General features: G+C 48.0%; 1 protein-coding gene across 1 annotated transcript in view; it reads left to right on the forward strand.

Annotated features, from left to right (window-relative positions):
* The first annotated feature begins 9,271 nt into the window (after positions 1-9,271).
* Positions 9,272-20,223, forward strand: part of SYT6 (synaptotagmin 6) — a 64,404-nt gene continuing 53,452 nt past the window's right edge. The window contains exon 1 of the mRNA XM_012466632.2: positions 9,272-9,434. Coding sequence (XP_012322055.2) covers positions 9,272-9,434 — 163 coding nt within the window. The remainder of the gene's footprint in view (positions 9,435-20,223) is intronic.

Consider the following 20,223-nt stretch of genomic DNA (forward strand, 5'->3'; position numbering starts at 1 on the left):
GGGAATATAGGTTGATTCCATGTCTTTGCTATTGTGAATAGTGCTGCGATAAGTATACACATGTATGTGTCTTTGTGGTAGAACAATTTATATTCCTTTGGGTATATACCCAGTAATGGAATTGTTGGGACAATTGGCAGTTCTATTTTAAGTTCTTCAAGAAATCTCCAGACTGCTTTCCATGGTGGCTAAACTAATTAATATTCTTACCAGCTGTGTATAAGTGCTTTTTTCCACAACCTCGCCAGCATCTGTTATTTTTTTGACTTTTTAATGATAGCCATTCAGAATGGCTAGAAATGGTATCTCACTGTGGTTTTGATTTGCATTTCCCTAATGATTAGTAATATTGAGAACTTTTTTCATATGCTTGTTGGACACCTGTATGTCTTTTGAGAAGTGTCTGTCCATATAATTTACCCATTTTTTAATGAGGTTGTTTTTGCTCGTTGATGTATTTGAGTTCCTTATAAATTCTGGATACTAGACCTTTGTCAGATGCATAATTTGCAAATATTTTCTCTCATTCTGTAGGTTGTCTGTTTATTCAATTGATAGTTTCTTTCACTGTTCAGAAGCTCTTTTTTAATTAGGATCCCAGTTGCCAATTTTTGTTTTCATTGCAATTGCTTTTGGAGTATTTATCATGAAGAATTTGCCAGGGCCAATGTCTAGAATGGGTATTACCTAGATTTTCTTCTGGGTCTTTATAGTTTTAGGTTCTACACTAAAGTCTTTAATCTACCTTGAGTTGATTTTTGTATATGGTGAAAGAGAGGAGTCCAGTTTTGATGCTGTACATATAGCTAGCCAGTTATCCCAGCACCATTTATTAAATAGGGAGTGATTTCCCCATTGCTTGTTTTTCTTGGCTTTGTCAAAGATCAGATGGCTGTAGGTGTGCAGCTTTATTTCTGGGTTCTCTAACCTATGTTGTTGGTTAATGTGTTTGTTTTTGTACCAGTACCATGCTGTTTTAGTCACTGTGGCTCTGTAGTATAGTTTCAAGTTGGGCAGTGTGATGCCTCCAGCTTTGTACTTTTTGCTTATGATTGCTTTGGCTATTGAGGCTCTTTTTTTGGTTCAAAATTAATTTTAGATGTTTTTTTAATTCTGTGACAAATATCATTAGTAGTTTGATAGGAATACCATTGAATCTGTAAACAGCTTTTGGCAGTGTGACCATTTTAACAATATTACTTCTTCTTATCCTGAGCGTGAAATGTTTTTATATTTCTTTGTGTCACCTCTGACTTCTTTGTGCAATATTTTGTAATTCTTCTTGTAGAGATTTTTTACCTCCCTGGTTAGCTATATTCCTAGGTATTTTACTATTTTTGTGGCTACTGTGAATGTGATTGCATTCCTGATTTCCCTCTCAGCTTGGATGCTACTGGTGTATAAAAATGCTACTAATTTTTGTACATTGATTTTGTATCCTGAAACTTTGCTAAAGTTGTTTACCAAATCTAGGCGCCTTTGGGCACAGACTCTGGGGGTTTCTAGGTATTGTCTCATATTGTCTGTGCAGAGAGTTAGTTTGACTTCCTGTCTTTTTATTTTGATACGTTTTATTTATTTCTCTTGCCTGATTGTTCTGGCTAGGACTTCCAGTACTATGTTGAATAAGAGTGATGAGTATGGGCATCCTTATCTTGTTCTGGTTCTCAACGGGAATGCTTCCAGCTCTTGCCCATTCAGTATAATGTTCAAAGCCTACAGTCTTAACCTGTGTGTACCACTGCATCCAGTAGGAACAAGCTGGGTGATGAGGAAAAGAGGGAAGTGTTCGGAGCAGAGGGACAAGCAGTCACAAAGTTTTAGACTCTGGAATGGGAGAGAAGAGGAACTGCAGGAACAAAGTGAGTGAAAGTGCAGAAGGCGGGGTGGAGAGTGAAGACAAGGGACAGGAATTATCACTCTGTGACCACAGCACAGGTAGCCCACAGGGGATACCCAGGAGTTTGGAGAGAGAAGGCTACATAGGTGGATGAAGGCCAGATCTGGAAGGGCTTTGTTTGCCATACTGGAGGGTATCAACTTCATCTCAAAGGCCACAAGAATTTTGTGAAGGATTTTAATGGAGAGGGTAACATAACATTATCCCACAACATAACTGCCATGATCTGGAAGAGGGATGCTGGGTGCTGGAGCCAGGGCAAGGACAGTGAATCCAAGGACGAGGGGGGCAGGGGTTCAAAACACTTTAGAAATAGAAACAACAGAATTCAGTCATGGACAAATACAGATGAATAAGGGAGAGGAAAGCATCAAGGAGGGCTCTGAGTTTTTAGTTTGAGCCACTAATTTGGTTTCATTATAGCCTTCTTTAAGAAAATGAAGCAGGTTTGAGAAGGAAAATATAATTTCTGTCTTATATGTATTGGATTCAGAAAGTCTGGGGTCAAGGTGTTCAGAATAGAAATTTATAAATGCACATGGAGAAGCAAGGAGAGAGAGATGAGTCAGAGATACAGAATTGGAAATCCTTAGGGTGGGCGCTGGAGTGAGACCGCATGAGTTTAAATTCTGGCTCTATCACTTGGTACCTGCAAATTGCAGACAATAATAGGATTGTTGTGAGGATTAAATTATGTAATCCATGTTAAGCAAGCACTATGGAGCTTGGAAAAGAGAAAGTGCTCAGTAAATATTTACCACTGCTATTAATGTTGTCATTGTTTAGTATTTGAAGCCCTAGGAGTGGGTAAGACCATTCAGAGAGAAATTGCTGAGACAGAAGAAAGAAAAGCTGAGAGCTGAACCCTGGAGAAAGCAGAGGGTTGAGAGGAGGCAAAGGAGAGTGAAAGAAGCAGGACAGGAGGAAAATCCAGAGAGAATCATGTCAGAAGAGAATTTCACAGTTCATGTGGGTTGTGCAACTGTGCATCAAGGAGGTCAAATAACTCATTTTCAATCAATTTCACACGTAGCCTCTCTACACAACCAATGGTATACACTCCCTCAGGACAGAGCCCATATGCTCAGGGCTCTGTATGCAATGTGGCTGAAGGCCAGTGTATACAGGAAACAACACAGGACTGAATACCACGTGCCTGGTGCAGACTGGGTCTTAGTAGGACCTCAATAAATGTTGAATGAGTGAACGAGTGACATGAGAAGACAGACTTGAACTCTGGCTCTGCCACTGCTAGCTGTGAATCCCAAGCCAGTTATTTCTAGCCTCTCTGAGACCTTGCCAGTGAAATGAGAATAATTATATCCACCTCTTGGGGTTGTTGTATGAAATGAGATAACATATGTAAGAGTGTTGTGTAAACTGTACCACGCATTGCAAAGTTACAGAAGTATTAATAAAGGTTGGGGGCTGACTCATTAAAACCATTTACTGTGGCTCTAGCAAACAGCAGCAATGTATGTAAAGCTTAGGGGCTGGGACAGAAAAGGATTTTTATTCTACCAAATGGATGGAACCTGGAATTTGGTAAACAGATTTGTTCTCTCCAGGGACTCCAGCACCTCAATTCCGCAGGGGACTTCAGTCCACTGACCCAAAGCATGCTCTGTTGAGTCTTCCTACCTGAATTCTGTTGAAATCAAGAATTAAGACTTCCCAGTTTTGACAGGGCCTTTTCGGATTTGTTATTTTAATTCATTTTGGCATTTTATCTGGTTTCCTTTCATTAGCAGAACAGCCAGAGACCTGAGATTGCAAACTCTCTCCAGGCTCCTTGGGGAAAGCTCCAGTCTTTGGGGTCCTGGTCTTATAAGAATCTTGGCTTGGCCCTTTCCTGGAAGCAGGATTCTGACCACAGGACACAATCCAGGCACAGAGGCACCCCAAACTGCTCTCTGAGGAGTCCTACCTCTGTCAAGGGTGAAGCAACCAAGCATGTCCCAGGCTGTGAAGCTGTCTGGCCCCAGCCCCGTATTTTATAAATGACACCGTCTTTCCTCTAGACCAGTAACTGGGTCCAAGAGGCAACTGAATGGCCAAGGTCAAAGAACCAAGAGCATTGCAAAGAGGCACAGGAAAATGTCTTTCACTGCATTGTAATTTATTTCCAATTTTTAAAATTTATTATAAAGGCAATTAAAAAATATTATAACCTCTTGTAAGAAAAGAATAAAAAGTATTCACATCCCCACCATCTTCCCTGCAGCATGGTGAAGAAGGAAGGGGCACTGATCTGCTGTCTGAAGGCCTGAATTCCAGTTCTCTGCCACCTCCTTGTTTGTGGACTAGGAACCAGTCTCTTAATTTCCTCATCTACCAGATGGACCATTAGAATCCACCCATTCTGCCTCTCAGTGTTTTTATAAGAATTAAATGAGATAAATTCCTTCTGGACAATTTTCAGGGACTTGTCCCATGGAAGAATATAGGTTAACCTCTGAATAGTACACCTGATAAGTTTTCCTCTACATTCTGAAAAAAGGGAAGAAAGGGGACAGGAACTGTGATTTGGTTAACACTTGCCGTGGATCAGTCCCAGTACCTTCAGTATCTAACCCAACTCATGTAATCCTTGCTTTGTACACTATGAAGCAGGCCTTATATGTCCCATTTTACAAATGAGGAAGCTGAGGTTCAGCAAGCTAAGTACAGCACCTAAAGCCATCTAGTCGGTAAATAACAGAGCCAGGATTTGAATGCAGATCTGTCTGACTCCAGAGCCCATGCTGTTTCTTCCATATAAGGTCAGTGAGAAGAGAACTATTTGGCTCCCTTCCTAGCCCTTCCCCTCCGACATCATCTTCACTTAATAATGAAGACAGACCTCGACCCACCATGGTTAGGCCTAGCTCTAAAGTTGTTTGAAGGATGATACTGCCTTCTGACCTTCAACCTGTCTCTGCTTTCCCAAACTCCAACCTGCTTTTGCCCACAAAGCCAGGCTGGATGCAGCAAACTTTGTCCCGTCTTCCCAAGTCCTGATGTGCAACATTGTGTGCTTGAGCAGACAGCACAGAACAGAGAAGAGAACACTGAAATGGGGGAGGAATGGGAGAGAGGCAAATATAGCTTGGTTCAGGATCTTTGAACTGCCAAGCATCTTTCTTGGAATAAAAGCAAGAATGGACTCTTTCAAAAAGCACCCAGGCATTGACCTTGAGCTTTGCAATGTCTTCTGCATCTTCTCAGGTAAGGAGGAATCCCTGAAAACTCCGATGATGGCTTGAGACAGCATGATTTGCAGAAGTCACCCAGCTTTGGCTACATTTGCTATCTTGGTATGGGGCTGAGGGAGAGGGCGGCATCTGCAGGAAATACTGTTAAAGCTGTTCTGGCTGAAACCCCATAGGGAATCCACAGTACAGTTTATTCCAAATAATGATATAAAGTTACACCCTCAAATACAAGACATCAACTCGATTCTCCACTGACAGTAGCCTAGGTTCAACTGATGTCCATTTTCTTGAGTAAATTAACACCTCTGCAGAAAGTGGCTACATGCCTCAGTAAGCAGGGGATGGGGGAAGTGGGGAGAAGAGACCAGGGTCCTCGGGGTTGGATCAGAGCCTCCTTGGCTTCTATCCATGTGGCAAAGCTGTAGGTGTGCTTGTGTGTCTATTCCTCTGTGTCTTTCCCTACATGTCAGGCAATCCAGCTATAATCGTCAGACTGCTCCCTTTACATTTCTGCTGGGGGCTTGGAGGGAGGAGGGAATGGGGAAAGGGCTCCCTATTTAGAAATTGCATTGAAATGGAAAGACAATATGACACATCGGCTCATGTCAAAGGAGCTCTTTCTTCCCGCCTACAGCATTAGCAATTTCCTACCAAGGTTCAATTTTTTGAAAGAAATTATTATTTGGTTTTAATTTATTTTATTTGCAACATAACTCAACAAGACATTGCTGCTCAAAGCAGGGTGGTAGCCTGCCCAAGAGCAGAGACTTAAGGTGGGAGCAGGGGATGAACACATTGGCTATTTCCGTAGAGAGGAGGGCATCGGAGTGGGAGGCCTCTGGTTTCTGTCTCAAACCTCTCATTCTGCTTCCTATTCAACCCCAGCTCCTCTTCCTGCATCTGAGCAGTCTGTCCTGGGGGTGCCCTGACTTAGGATGCTCCATCCATGGCTATAGATGTAATGAGAGCAGTCAGGGAGGGGGAGCTGAAAGTGAGTTGGCCTCTGTAAAACCACCCCGAGCTTCAGAGCCAGGAAAGGCTGCCTCCCTCCCCCCTTCACCCAGCCTCCTCCTTTCTCCCTCATGTAAAATCCTAGAGTGCTGTTGCTGGAAGGAGCCTCAAAGAGCTCCTAATTCAACTTCAGATAGGCATACTGAGCCCCAGATAGGGGATGTGACAGCCTCATGGCTGCTTTGGTGCACCAGCCCTGATCCAACCCTCCCAGGCCCTGTCCAATGTACTTATTTGCCACCACTCCATGCTTACTGTCTCTGTTCCTGCTTCTCTCCCCTCCCCCCGCAAACCCAAACTCAGAATGGGATTTCTCTGAGGCATAGAATTGAAGGGCAACAATTCCACTTCTTTCTACTTCTTTCCCTGTCTGGGTTTGAGAGGGACCCTGGATCCTCCCTCCCAGATTTTGGTGGGACCTTGGGACTCCGAATTTGATCTCTTCATATGGGAAGAAGCAAAGGTGTGTTTTGGGGTTGGGTTTGCAGGGGACATGGGTTTGGGGGACAAAAAAGTTACTATATTTACATGAGGAATTTTTTTCTGATTTGTGGCTGGTTATGTGACCACAGTGGTATCAGCAATTGACCTGGGAGAAGGGGGAGGTAAGGGGTTAAAGAGGACAACTAGGTTAAGGCTTTATCTTAATGTTTAAAAATACTTTTTAAATGTCTCCTTCTGAATATGTTTCCTTATCTGTGCACCTGTCTTCCTGTGTGTTTCTCTGTTCTCTATCTCCTATAACTCTCTCTGTATCTCTGTCTCATCCTCTGTCTCTCTCATTGGTATCTGTATCTTGTCTCTATCTCTGTCTCTGTTTCTTTCTCTCTGTCTCTCTCATCTCTGTGTCTCTCACACGCCCTAATTCCTACACTCCAACTTCAATAGCTATTGACTGACGCAGGAGCCCTATCCTGTTTCCACAGCCCTATCAGGGCAGCAGCTCCTCCACAGTGTTAGATTGAGAAACGCCAGGTCCGGAGCTGCTGCCGGGGTGCCAGAGACGCTGCAGAACCTGCCTGCCGAGTGTGGAGGCTGAGTCTGGGAACAATGAAAAATTATCTGTTAATTCTCGGCTCCTGCCACCTGCTCTGCTCCAAACAAGCTCCTTTGGCTTCAGTTTAGATGCAAATTCCGCCACTCGATGTAAGCAAAATATTGATTTCCCTGCATCACAGGTCCGGCCCTTGGAATAGTCCTGTGTTTTTTCATTTTCTGCAAAGGCAAAACAAGGCGCTTTGTTCCGTGAATTTCCCCGGAACTCTAGAGGGGGAGGGAGCGGAGTGACAGAGTTGCCATAAACACGGGCAAAGAGCAGTTCTTCTCCATTTGTATTTCACATAAACACAAACCTGCCACTTCGGAAACTGCTAATAAGCGTGTAGCCAGAGGCTCTCCTGGGTACTGAGATCTGCATAGGGTGATAGAAAAGAAGATATTGAGGTCTCTGGGCTCCTCAGGTGGGTTTTCAGAAGCACCAGGAAGGCGAATGGGCATGCCAGAGCCCCACCTGTTCTTGGAACAGCAACCAAACACCTCCCGCAGGAAGGCGGCCTGGATTGTACAGTATCGCCGGCGTGTGTCTGCTTGGTCCCTGCCTGAGTTCCTAGCCCCCTCCTATCACAGGCACAGGAGTTAGGGTGGAAGATGCGAACCTTCCACAATTGCCTCTCCCCCATCCTCTAACCCAGTGCCCACGTGATGGTAGCACCAACTGGGTCTTCAGCACCGTGGACAGAGCCAGGGACCGCCTCACGGTGGAAAAGCCGCCTGCCTGAGCCAGGGTCCTCACAGGCCACGTCTTGGCCCTTGGTGCCCAGGGCACTAGCTGCTAGGGAATCGCAAGTCCAAGGGCCTGCTGGCACAGATGGCTCACAGTGGAGACTGCCAGGAGCTGGGGCTCCGAATCTCCTCCCTCCTGAACCTGAGTCACTGCCCGAGTCACTTCCAATAAGCGTGTTAATCAAGGGGCAAGACCCTCCTCCCTCACCAGCCATTCCGGCATACACCAACCCAGCGGTTTCCAGGGCTGCAGCTAAAGTTTCCTTCCCAGCTCCGGGAGAGCAAATGGACCGGAGTCTGGGGCTTCAGGAGAGCCCCATACAGAAGGGGCCAAACGCCGACAGGTGGAGATCAAGAGACTCCCGTGACAGGCCCCTGCGGGGCGCTGGTTCCGCTGCCTCCCTGACCATGGCGCACAGACTTCCAGCGCTAAGTGAGGAGCCTCGAAGCCCCTCAGCCAGTCTGCTCCTGGGCCTCACTCCACAGTTTCTGAGGGAATCTCTACTTTAGCCTCAATCCTTGCGTTTAACTTTCTTGTTATGCTTAGTAGAAAGATACATGATCTCTGGAGTTGTTGCACCGAAGTAGGGAGGTGGGTCGGCGGAACTGAGCGCCCGGCGCCCTCTTGAAATGACCCCCATTCCTATTCGCCAGAAACTTTCCCCTCCCGTTGCCATGGAGAGAGACGGCCGCTGGCACCAGTCGCCATAGCAACACGCGGGTACCACGGACCGCAGGATTGCGGAGCTCTGAAAGTCTTGCAGTTCGCGTCGCCCGGCTGTCTTGAGGTCTTCTACCTCCGAAGCTGGGACTTGGGGCCAGTATAACTTCTCCCGTCAGGAACCGCGGCCAAGGCCCTTCCAGCCCCAGCCTGACCGTCGCTCTTTCTGTTTCAGGGTTATCTATTTGGTTGTCATTTGTGTGGCATGTGGCAGTTTACCCAGTGTTTTCATAAACACGATCTTTCTATTCCCAGGCAGCCCGTGAAGCACTTAAAATCATTACACCTCCTTTGCGGAGAGGAAAATTGAGGCGCAGAGACGCCCAAGGTCACAGCAAGCAGTGAATGCGTAGCGGGAACCCGGGCTCTTTACCGGCTTTGCACCCTCTGAGATTCGGGACAGCCCGACTCCCTGCCTCGAACCCCCTCCCCTGACTCAGGCCAGTCCCTGAGTGTAGAGGGGGCGGCCGCGAGGCGCCAGACTTGCCAGCTGCCTCGGGATGCCACGTGAGGGGCGGGGACCCTGCGGGGAAGTGATTAAAAGCAGAGCGGAGCCGCAGGGGGCCGCTGCAGGGAGGGTCTTCTAGGGGCCGTAGTGCCCCGCCCCAGTGCGGCCGCGGCGAGGGTTCGAGCTGCTGCTCGGCAGGCCTGGGTGTCTGGGGCATGAGCGGGGTGTGGGGGGCCGGCGGGCCTCGGTGCCAGGAGGCGCTCGCGGTTCTCGCCTCGCTGTGCCGGGCCCGGCCGCCCCCTCTCGGGCTGGACGTGGAGACTTGTCGGAGCTTCGAGCTGCAGCCCCCAGAGCGGAGTCCCAGCGCGGCAGGCGCAGGTAACGGGAGACCCAGGGCCCTCTCCCTTCTTGGATTCCCGTCCTGCTGACTCTCCTCCCCAAAGCACCGCTCCCAGGAGCCCCAAAACCTAGAGAGAACTCTCCAGCTCGGGATTCTGGATTGGAAGCCAGCCTCGGACCAGTCCCCTGGCCCATCGCTTCCACAGCCAGGAGAGACCCGAAAGGGACCGGGGATGGGGGTATAACTCCCCCGGTCCTCCCGTGTTACTACTGCGGGTGACCCCACAGACAGCCAGGCTCCCAGGATGGGGCACCCTCGGGGCTTCAGTTTCCCTCGCATCTCCAGGCTCGCTCTGCGGGCGACCTGCCAGGAGAGGGGTCCGTGGCGAGAGCGGGGGACAACGGGCGCCCGGCTGAGGAAGAGAGCTTGTCTCCTAGCGAGTGTCGAGGTCCCGGGGTCCGTGCATCGGTCTGTTCGTCCGTTTGTGTGTTCTCGAGGTGAACGCGGGCGGACCCTCGGTCTCTCTGGGAGAAACTTGGGTCTGTGGCTGGCACGAGGTCTTTGTGTCCGGGTGTCTCTCCGGCTGCGAGTGGTTTTCCGCGTCTCCGCTGGGGGGCGGGGGACAGGGGGCGGGGTGGGGGAGGGTATGAGGCTGTCGCGGCTTCCTTCCCCCACCCCCCTCGCCCCTATAACTCGCTTCCTCGGTCCCTCTCGGACTCGGACTCGGGCGGGTGCGCGACTGAGCCGGCGCCTCTCGCCGACTTTGCCAAGAGGGCGCCTCCCTGCCCGAGCCGCGCGGACCCTGCGCCGGACGCGACACCAGGCGGCCGCCGAGCCGAGGTGGGAGCCCGAGCCGAGTCGAGCTCGCCGGAGCGGGTGAGTCCCGAGCCCGATCCGCGCCGGGCTGGACCCCGGCGCGCAGCTACGGCGTCTCCCGGGAGTCGCGACAGCGGGAATGGCGTGTCGCGCCCTGGCGGCGGGAGCTGCGGGAGGGTCGGCGACGTGGCGGCCGGCCCCGGGTATTTACCTGCTGCACCAGTGCCCTGCAGCCACAGTCGCCGGCCGCCGCGATGCTTCTTTGTCCCGACATCTGGAGGGTCCGGGGCGGGAGGGAGTGCGGGGTCGCGTCCCCTCCGTGGGGGAGGGGCTGAGGGAGTGAGAGGCCTGGAGAGAATGCGGAGTGGGGGTGGGGAGATCCTGCAGGGACCAAGGCGCCGGGGTTCCAGGAGGCTCTGCAAGCTCCATCCCTCCTTGTCCCCCGACCCCGACCCCAGTAGTGCTGGGCCTACAAGTACTCGGGAGTTGCCCGGTGGCTCCGCACCGCTGGCGCGGGAAGGGGAGGGAAGGGGCTGCCAGAGGCGGGAATTTGGTCCCCAAGCGTTGCTCCAGGAACAAGAAGCCTGGGACAGGAGCGGCGGTTCCGGGAGCAGGTACAGGTGGGGTAAACTCCCCAGCGGTTGCAGGTTCCCAGGGTCCTGTTTTCTTTCACTTGAGGTTAAAGGTCATATATAGAGGTAGATTGCGGTGAGCAACACTTCAGGCGAGGGGCAGTGGCCCAAGGGGAGGCTTGTGTGTGTGAGGGGGCTGTATACAGCCTTGGGGTGAGTGGAACCCACCTGAGCACTGTGAGAGTCGTAGGAGTCGCTGCTCTCCCTAGTTGTGGCAATGTTTAATCAATGGTTTGATCACTGCAGCAGAAGAGACTGAGGTTAGACATAAAGAAGAACTTTTAGAGGGTGGTTCAGAGATGGTGCTTAGGGAAGTTGATGCCTCGCCTTGGAGATTCTCAGAACAGATTAGGCCTGGCAAGTTATTATAGGTCTCTGGTTCTCTGGTGCCATCCCCTCCTACACCACCCATTTCCCCATACCCACCAGACACAGAATTTTCCCTATTAGGGAGTCTCTTCCTGCCTCTCCCTACTCCCCAGCTCCCTTTCATCTTTTCCACCATTGGTCCATCTCCAGTGGAGCCTTAATGTTTGACCCTCAGAGCCTAGAGGGTGAGAACATACCTGTCTAGTTCCACCTGGGAAGGAAACTGCCCCTCCTGCCTGTCTAGGGCAGAAATGCTGGGGGTGGGGGTGGAAGATGCTGGGGTGGGGTAGGGCTGTCTGTGCACAGCACATCTTGGTAGGGGGAGGCACTGGTGTTCTGATTCCAGAGGGATGCCCATAATCTGGAATGACAGGTGCCTGCATGGCCAGGTTGTGGGTGAGAAAAGCCTGAGGGGTAAGAGTCAGCAGACCCAGATGGAATGACTATGCCTTCCCTGCAGGCTGCCTCAGGAGATGAGTTTGAGTTGTCAGCTCAGGAAAACTTTAACTTTGGCTGCTGAGTCACAAGTCCAAGAAGCCCAGGGGCCAAGCTGGGAGGCTGAAAGGGATATGAGGGGGCGGGGGCAGGAGCAGACCCTTTGATCATAGCAAGAGAAAGAAAGTGGTTGAGAGTGGTCTTGGGATCCTGAGAATTTAGGTGACCACAGGGTCTGGGGAGATGCCGTGGAGTCCAGGACCAGGCCCCAGCTATTCTTCCTCCCAGCCTGCTCTCTGCATCCCAGAGCCACTACCTGGGTCCAGGTTCTCCAGCCAACAGAACGCTAGAGCTTTTCATTTGTTGCAGTTTTTTTGAAAGAGTCTCTTAACCATTTTATGTTTTCCCTTGACTTCCTCCTGTTCCAAGTCTCTACCTTATAGATTTCTAGTAACACCCTGAGATTCGACAGTTGAGATTCAGGCTCCACTGTCATTTGCTGAGACTCGTCTGCAGGCCAGGGTCTGTGCTAGGAATTGCACAGCAAGTCTCAGTTAATCAGGGCCTGACTTGGAAACACCTGTTCACAAACTGTCCCAACCGAAAGCAAGTTCCGCCTTTTTCTTTAAAAACTCTGAAGCCACAGGCCTGCTATTCTCCTTAAAACACCCCAAGTGAATACTAACAAGCAGTTCTCCACCTTTCCTTGTGTCATTTGCCTTGTGGGGATGAATGAACTTTTTCCATAGGCCAAATTGCAGAGGTTTAGGTATGGTCAGCATGGGTTCTGGACTTAAGGAAGCAAGCAGAGGTCCAGAAGTGCTCCAGAAAATGCAGAAACCTGACAGAAGACCTCAAGCATCCCTGCTTTTTCTAGGCTGGCAGCCAGGGTTGGTTATCTCCAGTTTACCTGTGGCCATGAGATTTACGTGATGTTTGCTCACTTTGCTAATGACTCTGGAGATGTTCTGTGATTCAACCACCTGGCTTTGAAGTGGCCTTTTGCAACATAGAGAATTTTTTTCCTGCTTGTAATGGCAAATGTAATGCCCAAAATTTCATTACAACACAAAGTTCACTCCCTCACAGCTTCTCACTGGAAGTATGGAATTCTGCCGATTTGGCCTTTTTGAGGAAAGGTGCAATGTGCAATCCTTTAGAACCCGAGGAGATGATATTCTAACTAGTGTGTTTTGAGCTTCAGAGTTCTAGAAGCAGGGTCCAGTATCTAGGAGTTGTAGAGCCCTTAGATTTACAGTTCTAGAAGTTCTCGTCTCCCTCTGACTGTGATGAGAACGTCGAGTGGGGATGGTGGTTTCAGTATGTGCCATCCCGCTAAGCTCTGTACAAAAGAGATGTTCTCTTCTAACTGTCTGAACTTTATCTTCCCTGTCCATGGAGTTAGGGGTATAACACATGACTGCAAATAGTGAGGACTGGCATTGAGGCATCTGGACCAAGCCAGGTTTCTTTACAGTCTGTGTAAGTTTGCCTGGAATGGGGAAAGCATGCTAAGAGCGAGTCCCGACTAAACTAGGTGGCACCCTTTCTAGTCTTGCTTAGGAAAAGAAACCTGTAAGGACTGAGTCACAGTTAGCTACTGAAAGCAGAGGAGCCTCTGAAAGTAGAAACGAACAGGGGCACCCAGATCTGGGCACTCCAAGTGTAATGACACAACCTCATCCCTCCCTTCTTTCCTCTAGGAGCGCTGAACTCTTTCTTGCTCTCTAAAGACCCACGCAGACCCCTCCTCTCACTAGTTGCAGGTACAAACAGGGAGAGGAGCATAGAGGGAAAAGAATTTCTGGCTGGCTGTCCCCCATCTCCATCACTCCAGCCTTAATCGCACATTCAGAAGGGCCACATTCCCTGACCCCTTAGTCAGAAAGGTACAGTTACCATCCACCAAAATAATAATATTAATAATTGCTAAATTAGTGCCAATGCTCTGTTAGCTATAACACTCCACATTAGTCTCCGATTTTGCTCTGAATCCCCTAATGATGGTGGAAGCGGGCGCCCAGTCATAAAGCTTGGTGTGGCCATAATTAGCTTGGCATTGTCTCTCCTCATCACAGCTTTTTCAGGAGCATTAATTCCTTCTCTGTTTGGACTCTGCTAATTATCCCCATTGGTAGCGCAGGCTGGATCTCTGAAAGAAGGAAAGGAAGCAAAAGCCCTCTGCTCCCCTCCCCCCAGTCCTGAATTTTAATTACACTGGGTTCTCCTAATAAACTTACAAGCCCTGGCAGAGCTTATTATTAATGGGCCACTTCTGCGCCTCAGTACAGAATAGCTCTGTTCTCCCAACACACACACACACACACACACACACACACACACACACACACACCTCTCTCTCTCTCTCTCTCTCTCTGTCTCTCTCTGATATTCCTCAGGTACATCTCTGGTGGATGGGACTTTTCCAGAGGCCACTGGTTACTTGCCTGGTGGCTGGTGGGCAACCTGCAGTGTCAGCTTTCCAGGGAAGAAGATGGGGCAGGGTGGTAAGCAGGTTGGTCATAATCCGAGTCTTCTGGGGCTCTGTCCAGGTTCAGAGGGTCCCATCCTCTCCTGAGTACAGCTAAGAAATTCCTCCCCCTTCCTCCAGCTTCTCTGTCCAGCGTGGGACTCTACAGCTCAATCTCCAGTCCTCCCAGATGCCTGGTTCAAGAGCCCAGACTTGGGCATCAGAAAGTCCTAGATTCAAATCTCAGCACTTCTCTTTAATGCACTGTGCCCTTGAACAAGTTACTTGGTTAACATCTCTACACTTAGTTTATTTATCATTAAGGGTAAATACCAATTTCTTAGGGAAGCTAGAAAGGTTAAATTAGATCGTGTAAAGGTCGTAGTGCTTACCATGTAGAAATAAATAACAAATAATGTTATTAGTAGTATTATGAGTGGTTCTGCCCAGGATCTCTTCTCTTGCCAGACTAAACGCTGTTCTTCCAAGCTCTTGGACCTCTGCGTCTCCTGCTCCCTGGCCTCTGGGCTGTGCTTTGTCTCTGTCGTCTCTGTCTGTGTCTGTACGAGAACTCCTTGGGCGAGGCAGCTCCTGCTCTCCACAGCCTGAGCACTGACCATTTCTGAGGGTCCACCAGCAATTCCAGGCCCTGACGCCAGCCTTCTCTTGCTTTGGGGTGAGCAGGGAAAATGGGTCTTTCTTTTTGCTTCCTCTCCCCAGTTTATCTCTTCAATTACAGTCTGTTAGCAAGAATGCCTGTTACTGTTTCAAAATGGATTTTTCTGACATGGGAGCCCATTAGAAAAATGGGAACAATAGCAAGAGATAAGAATTGCCGATGAATTCTAACACCATGGGTGGAGAAGAAGGGAGGGGGCACCAGGGCTGTCTTTGGAGAAAGAAGTGTCAGTGGGGGAAGATAAGAAAGCCCTGAGCTGCTAATTAATAACCCAGCATTTTCTCAAAGAGGAGGGAGACCAAGGGCCATCACCCCAACCAGACAGTCTCATTTAAAGTGACAAGCAGATCCTACCCTGATGGCCTCGAAGGGGATCTTAACTTCCCAGGAGAGAAGAGGGGCCTGAGGTGTCCTCAGATGCTTTGTCCTCTGATCTGGTGTCTCCCTTCCCTGCCTCAGAGACTTAGCTTTGTGTCTGTTCCGTACATAGTCAACTATTATCCTCCACTAGAAAACAAAACATGAATAACAGCAGCTTACATTTTGGGGACATTCACCATGTGCCAGGGCCTGTGCTCAAAGTCTCAGATTATTTAATATTCACAATGATTCTGCAAGATAGGAATAATTTGAATCCTGACTAAATAAAAGAGAAAACTAAGATTTGGACAGGTTAAATAACTTGCTCAAGGTCACGCGGTGAGGATGGTGCATGCTCTGCCGTCGGTCATTCCGGCACTGCTGTCCACCTGAGATGTTCATCCTGTGTCTGATCACCTGTGAGTCCAGTTTCACAGCCAGGCCTGGAAGCCATGTGCCCCCGTGCAAGGCTATGTCACTGGGGTGTGAGCCCAAAGCCTAGTTCCATAGCTCTTTTCTCTCCCAGGGGCTGCTGGCTTAGTTGGCTACGATGGTTTACCAAATCAAGTGCCCATGAAATACTACTAGAGCTCCTCTAATGCCTGAATGAAAACGTTTCACAATGAATATTGAGCAATAGGCTTCTTTTCCCCAAATTTCAAGAAATTTTTCAAGAACATAGGATGTTCTCAATTATAGGTTTTTCTTCCATGATCTTCTTACTCCTTTGGAATCCATTCCTGTTCACCAGCTGGCTGGTGATGGTAACGACTGAACAACTGGGGAGGCAGCGAGCCAGTGGGTTTTAACAGGAGAGCCTGGAGATGTGTGATCTGAACCATAGTCTGTGTTATGTCCTGAGATACAGACAGACCTGGCCATGTCCGAAACCCTTATATCATTTCTGCTAGCAAAATTGTTCTTGGTTTGTAAATACAAGGTTAAAGCTGTCTCTGTTGATCAATATTCATGGTTTGCAGGTGTTCTGCCATTAAATTTCAAAACTAAGGACTGTTTCAAATTAGGCTGGGCATAAGTAATTATAATAGAAGTGGGTAATACTTATTATATTTCTTTTTCTTTCTTTCTTTCTTTTTTTTTTTTTGAGACGGAGTTTCCCTCTTGTTGCCCAGGCTGGAGTGCAATGACGCGATCTCAGCTCATCACAACCTCCGCCTCCCAGCTTCAAGCGATTCTCCTGCCTCAGCCTCCGAGCAGCTGGGGTTACAGGCGTGGGCCACCATGCCTGGCTAATTTTGCATATTCAGTAGAGACAGGGTTTCTCCATGTTGGTCAGGCTGGTCTCAAACTCCTGACCTCAGGTGATCCACCTGCCTCAGCCTCCCAAAGTGCTGGGATTACAGGCGTGAGCCACAGCGCCTGGACTATTTTATTTCTTTTTACATCTTAAGCACTATCCTCAATACTTTTGATCCCATTTAAATTTCACAATGACCCTATAAGGTAGATATGATTACTACGCCCCAATTTATAGATGAGGAAACTGAGGCTAAGAAATGTTACATACTTTGCCAGAGTCACACAGTTTAAAACTAGTGGAGGTAGACTGTGAGTGAGCCCCGTCTGACTTCAAGGCAGTGCTTTCTTCGCTCTAAGCTGAAGAGGAAGTAAAGAAGACAGGGAAGAAGAATCTAAATACCTAGGAAGTTTTGTCTTTTTCAGTGCTGGGCTGAGCCCTCTCTCCCTTACTGGAGGCTTACTTCTCACTTTTCTTGAAGTGAATGCGTGGTATACATTGGAAAAGGACTGGATCAGGACTCAGAAACTGGCAGAACTGCCCATCTAAGTTCTAGCTGCCTCACGGGGTCAAAGCTCAAAGAAGATGTGAGTGGGAAAGGGTTTTGAAGGCTATCTGTGCAACCCCATGTGATTTCCTAGGGGACATGTCCCATTGGGTTGGCCCTAGAAAGCCCAGAGTCAGAGGGCGTAGAGCTTAGGTTATCCAGGCCTTTGGGCAGCCCTTAAGCCGTTACAGAAGCCTACAGCCCTTTCTAACCTCCATGTACCTTTAACGAGGGGATGAGGGCTGTCTGAGTTCAAGGCCACATGTAGCGATTTTAAAGGAGCAAAATCCTCTACAATCACCTCCTCCTCCTGCCTGCTTCTGGTCTTAACAGCCTTGCTCACCATCCTTGCATCCCCTATGAAGATGAACTCACTCAGTGTTTGAGATCTAATTCTCCTTGCACTGCCTGCTGGTGAGAGAGATGCCAAAAGTCCAGGCTCCTCAAGTCCTGGAGGAAGATTCTTCAGGCATAGGAAGGGCCTCCTGGTCTTATATAACCAGTATTGAGCACTGGGTGCTGATTCCAATAACCCATGCCCTCTGCCTTCCCTAATCACAGCTCTGAGGGAACAGCAGCTGGGGGTCACGTGAGAAGCAATCTAAATAGCAATCACACCGAGGAAAACCTCATTCTCATGCCCTACCTCCTTCTCCCACCTCTCTGTTCATTTACGAATTCAATTTTTTGTCAGGCTGAACATTTAAATGCACTCTATGCTCTCTAGATTCCCCCACCCCCTTCTCATTAAAATTCTGATTATTACCAGAACAAGTAAGATGTGTGATCAAAGGAAACCAAAGCCCTAGAAACACCTTTTGTTTTGAGGTGACTCATATTGCAGAGAATGCATCCAGAACAGCTGTAACAGAGAACAGATGTGAAGGGCTAGAGATGGCCAGATACATAGAATAAGGACACAAAAAGCTGTGGTGATTTTCCCAGTGAGCCCACTAGGATAAAGGCCTGAAGAAAAGTCTTCAAATTACTTAGATCATGAGCTCATAACAAGTAAAACAAACGACTTAGTACCTCCAATATGTTTTTTTGTTCCCAGGTCCATACATGTTCCACAGAGGTGATACTACAGAACCAGACTGGCTGTGTGGTAGCCCAGTGTCACCACTCACTAGTTGTGTGACCTGGGTAATCTAGTTAACCTTCTGTGCCTCGGTTTCCACATCTGTAAAATGAGGATAATAATCAAATCTTTTTCACTGGAGAGGATTAAATGAGTGAATAGATATAAAGCTCTTTGAACCTTAGACATAGTAATGTTGAATAAATTGCCTAAATCTAATAATAACATGCCACTATTCCTATCAACCTGTATATTAAAATTTTGATTTCTTTTAAAGATTATAAATATTAAAATGGCTTGATTTTTTTTTTCTCTGGTGTCCCCCGGCCCTGAGGTTCACCTCATTGGAGACACCACCACATTGGAGACCTTTAGTGTAGAAGTTGACTTAGAATCAGCTTTCCTGGTGTCTGGCTGTCTCTAGGTGAAGGACTAGCTCCAGCTCCTTTGGCCAGGGAAAGGCTGTAATGTCTGTGCAGGGAGCTGGGCATTGGAAAGGCTTGGGAAGGGGGTGGTGGTAGATGGCTCAGGATTTGAGAATTCTCTGCTATTATTCCCTATTTACGGAGGTGACAGCTGATGCAGGCAAGTAACTTGCAGCAAAGGAGTGAAAAGGCAGTGCTGGCTTCTCAGAGAGAGTGGCTGATATCCTGACCTCCTCTGATATGGGATCTCTTTCCCTGGAGCCTATGTGCTGTGGGAGTACCTGGATCCCCTTAGGAGGGACCTGGGCATCTTTGTACCCCAAGTCTAGCTCAGAACTTGGCACACAGCAAGTACTCAGTAAATGTTGCTTGAACTTAATTGAAATGAGAGCTAATTACAGCCTTTTCATGTACCATTCTTTCATTCACTCATTCATTCCATGTGTCAGTTTCTATGCAAGGCCCTGAGTCAGACAAAGAGGAGAAACACAAGGTCATAGTAGCCTACAGTAGCCTAGAGTTTAACCACAGACAAACAGGTCAGGGCAGAGGAAAGAGTGCCAGGCTGGGTGGTGGACATCTGGACCCTAGTCCAGGCTCTGTGTCTGCCCAACCTGTGACTCCAAGCAAGTCCCTTCTGTGGACCACTGCTCCCATCTTTAAAGGCACAGCCTGGCCTCAGTACTTGTGGGGTCATTTCTCACCCTAAATAGTAAGATTTTTAAGGCATTGGGACAGGCTAATACAGGGGCTGCAAACTTACAAGCTTTCAGGGGCCAGGTAGGGAACAGGGAGTGGAGGGTTGAGCTGGTGAGGACATATCCCTACAGAGAGAGTCACCAGTTCCCACCATGTGGGAGCCCATGTTCAATTACCAAGTCATTGGTCTTTTCCAGTGAAGTCAGAAATCTGGGATGATGATGAAGATGATGGAATTTCTTAACATTTCAATCATTAAGCAAGCCAAACCAAACTCTTCTGCTAGCTTGTCCACAGTAAACTTTTTGCAAACCTTGCAAGGCATGCCCTTGGTTCAGAGTCTTCTGACTTCTCTACTCAGAGCAAGAAGAGACCTTGGGCTCAAAGGTTCATTCTCAGATTTGGGGAGGGAAGTGGGATGAGAGGTCTGCTTCATAACTTCTCACAAAGAGAGGCATCCCTCATAGCTTTCTTGGGATAATGGGCATCCCTGGGGCCAGGGGTGGGCTGGGGATGGGGCAGTGAGCGCCCACCTCCAAACCAATTACAATTTTGAATTGTAATTGGTTTTATAGAAAAGCTTTTGAATACCCACAGGAATGGAAAAAGACAGCTCTAGGGATCATTTGTACAGGAATACCTTGGAGATATTGCAGATTCCGTTACAGACCTCTGCAATAAAGCATATAGCAAAATAAAGCAAGTCATACAAACTTTTAGTTTCCTAGTGCATATAAAAGTTATATATATATACACACACACACAGAAGTTATATATAACTTATATACATATAAGTTATATATAACTTATATACATGTATATATGTATATATATGCATATATAACTTTTATACTATATATACATGTATGTATATATAACTTTTATACATATAAGTATATATAATTTTATATATACATATGTATGCATATGTATATATAACTTTGTATAATTCTATTGTGCACTTAATAGATCACAGTATTATTTTATAAAAATATTTTTGGGCCGGGCACGGTGGCTCACGCCTGTAATCTCAGCACTTTGGGAGGCGGAGGTGGG

This window comes from Aotus nancymaae, unplaced genomic scaffold (assembly GCF_030222135.1).
Source record: "Aotus nancymaae isolate 86718 unplaced genomic scaffold, 86718_ANA_hifiasm-v0.15.2.pri h1tg000007l, whole genome shotgun sequence".
In the NCBI taxonomy this organism is placed as follows: Eukaryota; Metazoa; Chordata; class Mammalia; order Primates; family Aotidae; genus Aotus; species Aotus nancymaae.